This window comes from Castanea sativa, chromosome 2 (assembly GCF_040712315.1).
Source record: "Castanea sativa cultivar Marrone di Chiusa Pesio chromosome 2, ASM4071231v1".
NCBI lineage: Eukaryota > Viridiplantae > Streptophyta > Magnoliopsida > Fagales > Fagaceae > Castanea > Castanea sativa.
In genome coordinates, this window is record NC_134014.1 from 40,871,556 (window position 1) to 40,882,116 (window position 10,561).

Below are 10,561 nucleotides of genomic sequence, written 5' to 3' on the forward strand. Positions count from 1 at the left end.
ACAAGCCGTCAGTGCAGATAGCTTGTTTTTTGTGAATTGAAGAGTCCACGGAAGAGGAAGCAGATGATGGACGTTTACCCGATTGATGGAGTTTTGTCGAGTTATCGAGAGAAGCTTGATTATTGGAATTGCATAGGATACTTTTCCATGATTTCAGAAAAGATTTGTTTTGGCCCGGCAAAATCCTCAATATAATTGGAAATTATCTCCATCTTCATATTTAAATTTGAATTTTTCCCAATTGAATTTTTGTTATCCCTTGTTCTAAGTTAATTACTAATTTGTTGATATGATTTTTTTTTTGTGCTAAGATAATGTGTTGATATAATCATATAATATTTGTTAAGAATGGATGAAAGTTAATACCATAACTTGAGGATCTAGAGCCATTTGTCATTTGCTCTCATTATTAACATTAACCCCACTCCGTGATAGACCTCGTTATGTCTAGCCCATGTCCATAAGTTTGACCTGAGTTTGGTTTGAACATAGACATGCTAAGGCCCAAAGAATTAGAGTAATTTTGTAGCCTGGGCAAAGCCCATATGTCGGTTATGCCCATCAGAGAACATTTCATGCCAAATAAAAGAACCAAAAAAACAAAAAACCTATAGCAGGAAAGTTGAATTTTAACCCCCAATAAAATTTGAGTCCTTGATCTACAATGATCTCGAAACATACTGATTAAATGGGGAGTAGATGGTTGTGGAAATAAAGGATTAATAATGCCAGTCCTCGCAATGTTGGCGGAATGGTCATGAAAGAACAGTCAGTAATTTGGAGCAAACTCATTATGAATATGATGACTGTGGGTTTTTACCTTCCAAAAAGATACAAAATGTGTTTCACCTGTGAGATGCTAATATGGTTGCCAACGTAAAAGCCGCTTAGTTTGGTCAAAGCAATAAATCAGAGAGAAACCAAATCAAATTTGACAAGCAACAAGTGGTAACGAAATTAGCCTAACTCCTCTGTTTGGCTAAGACTTCAAGACAACGGAGAAGGAGAAGGAGAAGGAGATGCGTACGAGTACGAAATTAATTAATATTAGTTAGAATCCCACTTTCACTACCGGAATGCTGTATGGATAGTCGTTATCTGGTTCGGTATGGACCACAATCCTTTAAAATTGTGAAAATTGTGTTCAACCTATGATAGCCAGGGTTTGGTTGTCAATATGACTATGATGATGTGAAAACCCATAACCGAAGATAAGATTATATGATTTTAATTACTACACTAAGCAAAGTCACTCTTCCCCCAACATTTTGATTTTGATTAAAGACCAAGGATCAAAACAGGAACCATTTTTTGTTGGTGATTACAATTTGTCAAATTAATAATGGGACGTGAAGAATTATGAAAGCAAGCGTCGGATAATGGGCTAGTGACAAAACATTTCACCAAAGACAATCAACCGAATAATTTTGGTGTAGCTCTCTCTTTTCTTTATTTATTTTGTTTGAAAAAAAAAGATAAAATACTAAATAAATAAATAAATAACATACGAGTAATATATTCAGCAATCTATGCATAAGGATCCATTAATTATGTGTTTTGTGCAACGTGTGTAAATACACTCCTATCAACAACAACAATAATATTACTGATTTTATACTCAATCATTTATACTCTATATACACTATGTCCATATTTTCACATGAGATATCTGTGGGGTGTAAAGGAACCCAAGTGGGCATTTGGGCCTTTTGGGCTGTAGCAAGGAGGACCGATCTGCTCTTGATCTAAGAATTTGTTAGTACTACGAATCGGCCCATACGCCGAGGGTCCGAGGATACAGCCGAGGGTGAGTTTCTCCTCGGACAGATCCAAGAGAACTTGGAGATTCACTACGAAGGGTAATGCAGAATTCTGGAAGGACTGTTGGTTAAAAAGGGGAAACCCTAAGCCTTCGAGGTACACCGGTATTAGAAAAATACCAAAAGCAAAGGCTGCCACCTCCACATTAAAGACTCTGCACCTACCTTCCTGGCCGCATTAATGGGGAAGTGACTCCTAAACAGTAGAACTGAAACTTCTGGTCACTATTCAAAGGCACTAAGAAAAGAAATATCCAGGGGGGAGGAGGTTTGAGCAACACGTGGATAAAGTATCAGGAAAAGAAGTATTTAAGGGGGATGAACGCCAAAGAAAAGGGAGGCCAAGAAACAAAGAAAGAAATTAAGAATTGTAATATTTGAGAAAGAAAGAGAAATAATACAGAGAGGGTTCTCGGCTTACGTGCGAGGAGGTCTGTTTGCAATTATTATTTATTATTTATAAGTGTTTGTAACTTTTAGCCTGTTATCAAGTTCTCAGTACTTCTAACCTAGGCTTTAAGCCCACACTCTACAAATTTCATTGTTTAAGGCTCATTGGGCCTGAGCCCGTAGTTGTTTTTGGGTCCAGATGCAATTGTGCACTTACAATATCTACATTTAAAACGTGAAATAATATTGTTTATAGTTGATGTATAATGATTGTGAACAAGCACATATTGGAAATGAGGGAAAGATGAATGGAAAAACAAGCCACCACATCTCCTTCATTTTACACTTCGTGCTTTAAAATCGAATGAAATACGAAATACATAAGAATTTTAATAAATAAATAAATAAGAGCCTCACATCTGGTCGTGCATTCCTATAAAAAATTTTAAATGGTAAATTTAATCGCACAATTCTAATATTCCCCCTCTTGTTTGGGCTCAAAGTTCTCTTAATAGGTAAGGTTCAACACGTGAAAATTTAAATGAAAGGTAGAGTGAAGAAGACAAAGATCTAACTTAAGATCTTTTACTCTAATACCATGTTTCTCAAAAACTTAAGTTATTGGGAGTGATAAATTTAATAATTTAACCACACAATTCTTTTTTTTCTTTCTCTCTCGCTCATCCTCTCTCAAACAAGCATTATCCTTATTTTTATTCTTTCTCTGTCATTCTCAAACATGCGACCTCTGTTGGGTATAAAAAATATATTATTTTAACGTAGTGTATTATAAAAAAAAGAATAAGATGTATGATATATTATAAAAGTGATTATATAAAATAAATAAAGTAACTTTTTATTAAAACAAAACATTAATACTTTTAATAATTTGTAAGCGGATGAAAATGTTCTCACACATAAAGCTTCTAAAAGTCATTTTCTTCTTGTTGTTATCTGTGCTTCATAGCAACAACCACTAAAATTTTCAATTTTCAATTCAATTTTTCTCTCCAATCTTCAACCACTAAAAACCCATTTATATATTAATGATTTTATCATTATTAATATTTTACCTTAGACTGTGACAATACATCCAATTTGATAATATTTCATCCTATCAAATAATAAACCTTCTGTTTTTGCCACTTTGGAAAGTTAATAATACTGCACAATTTTAGACATAAAAGACATTACTAAATAACTTTTATGTCTTATTACATTCTTTTTTTGAAAAATTATGTCTCATTACATTGAACAATAACTATACCCTGATCCAAAATTTTGTTTTTCCTCTTTAACCCAACGTATCTATCAAGTATCAATGAAGAAACCTACCATTTTTATCAGATCATGACCTCACAAATCATCCAATTAAATTTGAGATCCAGACCGGTCCCACAACGCACTCTCTATCTCTCTGAAACCTTTAGACGCAACACCCAGGTGTTTTTGCAGATCTAACACGTCTCAACTCAACTAAAGTTAAAAGTATTTTCTCTCTGTATTCGTTCGTACACCACTTACTCTTTCTCCTCTTCAATAATCTGATCATGAATTGTCATATATGATTTAAAGCACCCACCACTCTCATCTCTCATTCGCATTCCTCTAAAACCCACGCACCCACTCCCTAGCTTTATCACATAATCAATTTATCTTATGCGACTTTGTTTCCAAAATGAATCATTTCCCATTGTTCAAAATGAGCTAAAGTTGAAGTACTGAGAGAGAAATAAGTACTTCTGGTTCTGGGTACTCGGTGTTTTCGTTAACCGGTGATCTCGATCTCTTTTAGTCTTTGGTTATTGTCAATCATTAATGTCTGATTAGCTTCCTTAATACAGGGACTCAATCCCTTCACCTAGGTATAGTACTACTATAGTATTAGTGCAGAAATGAAACCATAAAGATTACGTCTGTTTTCACCGTACGTCTTTCAACACTAGCTCCGAAACAAAACGTGTTTTTCTCTTTCGAAGTACTAAATAAGAGACAGTTTTGAGTGTTGAAGATTATATATATTGTTGGGTTTGTAGTAGTTTAAGAGTTTTAGTCGGAGTTTGCTAGAGAGAAAGAGATCATGGGGAACTGTCAGGCGGCGGAGGCGGCGACGGTGGTGATCCAACACCCGGGGAACAAGATCGAGAGGATTTACTGGTCGGTGAGTGCCAACGAGATCATGACCTCGAACCCAGGCCACTACGTGGCACTTGTGGTGACCTCTCCGACTTTGAAGTCAGAGAATGGGACGCCATTGAAGCAGCTCAAGCTTCTCCGACCAGACGATACCTTGCTCATCGGACACGTTTATCGTTTAATCAGTTTCGAAGGTAAAGTTAAACAGTCTAAAAGCCTGGTATTACTGCACTACATGTCACGATTATATATACATGTACTCAAACCCATTACATAACGATTTATGAGATCATGTCATAACACGTTTAATGGGTACGTTTTTTGCTATTAATTTTGTCATGACCAATCTATTCTAGCTTGGATTTACGTGTGTTATTTTGCTTATTATTTGCAGATGTGTTGAAGGAATTTGCTGCAAAGAAGTGTGTGAAACTGGGCAAATTGCTTGAGAGAGGAGGACTTGGGCTTGGCGTTGAGTTGAGGAAAAAAGGCTCGGGTTGTTCCAATGCAAATCCGAATCCCAAATCAAATAATAAGGTTAGTACTAAAAAACAGTTAAACCTTAAAAAACACTTTAATCTTCATTGATTTTTTACTGTAAATTATTTAAATGTTTTAGGGTAAATTAGTCAGAGTGGCATTTTTTGGGCTTCGATTTCGAGAAACCATAAGTACGGAGCCTCGTAGGCATATTACTTATTAGGCTCATGTGACAGTAGTCATAGCAATAGGGATAGCTTTAGCGTCTATTCCATTCTTTCATGAAACTGACGGAAGGACTATTCCAGTAATCAAAAGTACAGTAGGTATCCTGAACTGTCTCCTTTTTCTTAAAATTATAAACAAATTTTTTTTTTTTTTGACAAAAAGTTAACAAAACATAGTTATTAACTTCTTTTTTTTTTTTTTAGAAGGAACATAGTTATTAACTTATTATTAGTTAATCCCTCAGAAAAAAACTTATTATTACTTAAGCCAACTTAGCAAAAATTTATGTATATTTTAATATGTGAGTTGATTTTTTTTTTACGTAATCACCTTAAAAAAATACTCGCATCAATTTTTTTAATTAATTATTTAATTTATTAATATATTTTTTTAAAATTATTTTTCCCACTTCGCCTATCACAATCATCATTTACTACTTTTGGCAGTCATTTTCCCAAAAGGCAAAGAATGAATAAAAAATTGGGCCCGGTTAGAAATTTTTTTAATATGTTTGTTTAAGTGCGATGGAATTAGTGTATTAAAAAATGCTGTTAAAATATGTAAGGTAATAATGTTGTTTTTATTTTTTTTAAACATATGTAGGTAAAAAAAAATATAATTTTATTTAAAATTAAAAATATATTATTAAACCACTGTATCACAGAGCTTTAAATACTAAAAACTGATTAAATACACTTAAAATGCATAATTTTGCACTAACCGAGGTAGGTATTTTTAAAGTTGAATGGCTAAAATTTTGCATTTAGGCTATTTTGCATGACTGCTGCAATGCTTCAGTTCCAATTATTTTGCATGACTGATGCAATGATTAGTTTCAATAGGAAGGTTGATTAAGTTCTTTTGTCTTTTCCAAAAAAAAAAAGAAAAAAGGTTCTTTTGTGGTTGAAATTCGGGTTGGAATTCTCTTTGTACCAAAAACCGACATAAAAAAAAAAAAAAAAAAAAACCGATTTGTATAAGAAAAGAAAAATAGGAACGATAACCAAAAAAGTGTCAGATCATTTATATCTTTGGTGGAAAATTGTGTTGGAGGAATCTGGACTTTAATTAGTTTACGGATCTCGAGGCATTTCCTCCATGTACCATGTTAAACATGCTTTATTTCCTCCATATATCATGTTACCATATTATTTTTCCTATAAAAAAAAAATGCTTTATTTCATTAGAAATTTTATCTGGATAAAAAATGCGTAAGAGATGACGTTATAAAATTGGTTTCAGATTCCTCAGAATGTGCTTTTTTAGCCAAACTTAAAACTTATTTTTAATTTTAATAAATCTAGTTGCACAAAATTTCAACCAAAAAAAAAAATAACTAATTTAATTACTTTTTGTTTCTTAAAAAAAAAAGGTTTAGACAAAAAACAAATAAAACTAAAAGTTTGTGGCAAGTTGGCAAAGTATACCAATTCTTTGAAAAATGAAAGAAGTATTTACAAATTATACTATCTAAAATTTATAAATTATATGGTAATAAATATAATTGGTGGTCATAAAAAACTTAATGGTTGAATAAATGATGTTTGAATAGTTTTTTTATTTTTTTTGTTATTGATAACACGTTAATTTATAAACTAATTTATTTTGTATATTTATTAATGTTATTTAAAACACAAACCCCCCACCTCCAACCCTCATCCTCCCCAAGCTGCAGATTAGGACTTTTTAGGCGTTGTGATGTTGACCTTTTTTATAGATATCAAAACGTTCTAAGAAAATTAGCTGCAGATTAGGACTTTTTAGGCATTGTGATGTTGGCCTTATTTATAGGTATCAAAAAGTTCTAATCATTTGCACGTGTTAAACATGATTAGAGGGTGTTTAGTACTGTTGTTTAAACAATAGTTTTCAGTGTTTAAACAATATTATACGTATTTTTACACATTTTTTTACCCATGTATTTTCACAAAATAACGTTACTAAAAATCTCTTACCAAACAGGTCTTAGCTTACTTTTCACCACTAAATATATGTGGTAGTGGACCAATACGTAAGTAATGCAATTACAAATTGACAAATATATAATTTGAGGCAAAGTGTGTGTCTAGAAAAATTCTATATTTATTATTCCACAAAAAGAAAATTTGTAGAAAATTTTTGTGCTACAATTTTTGCACAGTTCTAAAGAAATGGCTGTGAAAGTGATAATGATAAGCAATCACTTTATAATCTTTCAGATAAGATAAGATAAGTGTTGTGATAAAAGTTGTTCTAAGAAATCATTGCTCAAGAAATTTCATCTAGGCTCTTCTCCAAAAGAATAATTGGCTCTCATTATTATTATTTTTCCCTCTCTTCTTGCGTTTTGTTTAGCGAGGGAGAATTGTTTCTAAAGTCTAAATGCTGCAGATGCAATCTAGACAATGTACCAAATGCAGTTGCAGAGACAGCATTTATTAGGAAGTAAAGTTGGAATTGGTCATCTGTTCATTTTACCCTTTATAAGGCATATCTGTGTACGTCAATGCTCTGTGTGCTGTGTCCATTATTAATTTCTGTATTTTTTTTTTAATTTATAGGAATTAATCTCTGTACTTGAGTCTTCAGACTTCAGTTTTGTAGGGGGTCGCTAATACTTATTCATAGGCATTTTGTGATAACTTCAAGGTATAGGAGTCAAGGAGCTACAAATGAAATGGAATTGTTTCCTGTAGTAGTTCCATTCCATGCTACAGCTAGGAGAGTTTAGAAATTTAAGCACTGTTTAGTAATGTTGTTCTAATAGTGTTGTTTGTAATTTTTTTAAATATGTGTGAGTGAAAAAGTGTATAATGTTGTTTAAAGTTTAAACACTAAAAACTGTTACTTAAAACACCTTAACAGACAGCCCCTAAACTTAAATGGTTAATATATAATTTAACAAATGAACATCAAATGTAGATCATGGTGACTGAAGTGCATGCGTGTACTGTGTCCTTTGAAACCATTTTTTACACTGTTCATTACAACATTAGCATCTTTGCTGAAAAGATCATTGTCATCATCCACCATTTACTTGTCTCTTATTAGGAGCAACGACAAAGAAACAAAGTCACTTTAAGAAATCACGCAAAGGCTTTTTCCCCACTTATTGACTTTTTGGTACTTTGTCCTCTATTTGATTGATTAATTATCAATTATCTTCGCTCTGAGGACTTCTCTCTCGAAAAAGAAAGAATAAATAAATAAATAAAACCTTGTTCTGTGGTCCGTGTGGCTCTATTGGACCGAATGGTAAGTATAGACCTTAGACAATACCATCTGAATTCGAAATATGTTGATGCAATTTACTTTGTAAATTTTTACAACTTCTTTAACTGCATTTTTTTAAATGGTTCAACAATGCTAATACAATTTACAATTTTTTTACATTGTTGCTTTTATCGCACACCAATCAGAATTTGTCATTTAAATTAACCATTGCCAAAAAAAAAAAAAAAAAGAGTATTAAAATTTATTGTTTATCTAAACTTATTGGATTTTGTTTTTTGGTACATAAAACTTCTTAAATGCAAAGGATAGGTATGCTGTATTTCTTAGATGATTATTTTGATTTACTTACATTGCTTCAATATTAATTAATTAATTTATGTAAATCTTTTAATGACAATTGTACTTTTATCCTCCTTATTTAAGCAAAGTTCCAAAAATAAGCTTATGACAATTGACAAGTAACAACCAAGTCATACTTTACTTGCTTCAAGCTAGTGAATCTACTGCAATAGCAAAAATAAACAAAAAACAAAAAAAAAGGTGGCAATGCCTATTGCTTTTATGAATTGTCAGTGCCTCCTGACGTGTGTCTTAAGTCTAATTCATGTCTGTGTTTCTCTGTTTTTGGAATGGAGCAGGAGATTCACCATGATCTGGGAAGCAACGATGGCAGCACCAGCAGCAGCACTGGTAGAAGCGTGGGCAGGCATTATGGTGGTGGTGGTGGTGGTGGTGGTGGGCAATGGAGGCCAGCCTTACACAGCATTGCAGAGATTGGGACTTGAACGCACTAACCCAACCAAACCCTTCACTTTCCACTACTTCTATATTCTCTGTCACCAATAAAACAACAAGCAACCATGAATCCATTCACTACTTTTATTATATTCTCTCCTCCTTTTTCAGAAACATGTGTTTTCTGTTTCTGCTAGTCCTTGCTAGGGTTTTGTGTTAGATGTGCCTCGTAAAAGTTGGACAAGTACGTATAATACTCTGAAGATTAGATTAACCCCTCTGCTTAGAATGTAATTAATTAGCTTTCCATTAAAATTGTGGGTTGATTATTTCTCGCTTATATATACTTCTCCTAACTGTTCTTTAAAATTGTGGTGTTTTACTTCCACCAATTATGCATGTTAATTAGGTAGAGTGTTTTTTAAGTTAGCTATAAATTAAGACTTGCACTGGTTTGCGTACTCTTCGTGCTGAAAATGAAAAAGATATGTATCTAAGAGAGAGAGAGAGAGAGAGAGAGAGTCTAAGTACACATGATGTGGCAGTGCATAATTGGTGTATTGTGATGACGGTAGTGGTTGTCCCAAATAACAATAATGTTACCAAAAATGGTGTAAAAAACAGTTGTGAAATTTGTTATGTGTGTATCTTGGTTATGATTGCAGGACACATGGAGTCACGACCAGCTTGGCAAAGTGGTCGACGTGGACCAGATCGGAGTTTAGGAAGATGGTGCAATGGACACAAGGCAGGAGGAGATTGGCTACGTAGTTGCAAGCATTAAGCACAGTTGAGTGTTGGGGATAGTGGGGAATGGAAAGAACAAAAAATGAAGGGTTACAGCAAATAGTCTCCACGATGCAACAAAACTTCTACTGATATTAATTCTAGAAGGTGAAAATACACTTTTAGTCCCTACATTTTGGGCTGATTTTCATTTTGGTCCCAATTTTGATTTTGCTACTATTCTAGTCCCTAAAATCGGAAAATTAATTCTATTTTGGTCTTTGTTGTCAACCCACTAACAGAAAATGCCTACGTGGCAGACGGAATGCTATGCTTGCTGACGTGGCGTTGACGTGACAATTAAAATATTATTAAAAAAATTATTTGGCATTTTAAAATGCCACATCATATTTAAATTAATAAAAAAGTTAAAACAAAATAAATAAAAAATTAATTTTTTTATTCACCCCAGATTCCTCAATTAAAATTTTTTTTGATGGGCTCAATTTTAATTTTAATTGAAAAATAAATAAAATAAACAAAAAATTTATACGATTTCTCTAAACAAAGCTTTCGTCTAAAGCTCTCTCTCGGATCGAAATCTTTGTCTCTCTCTTTCAGCTTTCTTTTTGGGATCTGGGTTTAAAGAAAAAGATGGGCTGAGATCGGTGGTAGTGGTTGTGAAGTGGTAGTCGATTCGGTGGTGGGTGGGTTTCAGATTGAAGCTCTCTCTTGTCAGTCCGGTGGTGGGTGGTGGTGATTGATCAGTGGCAGTGGTGGTGATTGGTGGTCTGATTTGTTTATGTGGGTTTTAGATTGAATCTCTCTCGTCT

At 33.3% G+C, this 10,561-nt stretch overlaps 1 protein-coding gene and 1 long non-coding RNA gene across 2 annotated transcripts; both read left to right on the top strand.

Annotated features, from left to right (window-relative positions):
• The first annotated feature begins 3,615 nt into the window (after nt 1-3,615).
• LOC142624743 (uncharacterized) lies at nt 3,616-9,342 on the top strand. Its single transcript, XM_075798479.1, has 3 exons — nt 3,616-4,540; nt 4,741-4,883; nt 8,906-9,342. The coding sequence occupies exons 1-3, from the start codon at nt 4,291-4,293 to the stop codon at nt 9,050-9,052; spliced, it is 540 nt and encodes a 179-aa protein (XP_075654594.1). The 5' UTR covers nt 3,616-4,290; the 3' UTR covers nt 9,053-9,342.
• On the top strand, nt 4,894-7,839 carry LOC142624744 (uncharacterized). Its single transcript, XR_012842369.1, has 2 exons — nt 4,894-7,633; nt 7,683-7,839. It is a non-coding gene; the product is annotated as an uncharacterized LOC142624744 (long non-coding RNA).
• Nucleotides 9,343-10,561: the final 1,219 nt, after the last annotated feature.

Excerpts from the sequence above, each read along its gene's own strand:
- LOC142624743 (XM_075798479.1), top strand. The coding sequence starts at position 4,291 with ATGGGGAACTGTCAGGCGGCGGAGGCGGCGACGGTGGTGATCCAACAC. Across the intron at positions 4,541-4,740 it reads TCGTTTAATCAGTTTCGAAG|ATGTGTTGAAGGAATTTGCT; the intron begins GTAAAGTTAAAC and ends TATTATTTGCAG. Across the intron at positions 4,884-8,905 it reads ATCCCAAATCAAATAATAAG|GAGATTCACCATGATCTGGG; the intron begins GTTAGTACTAAA and ends GGAATGGAGCAG.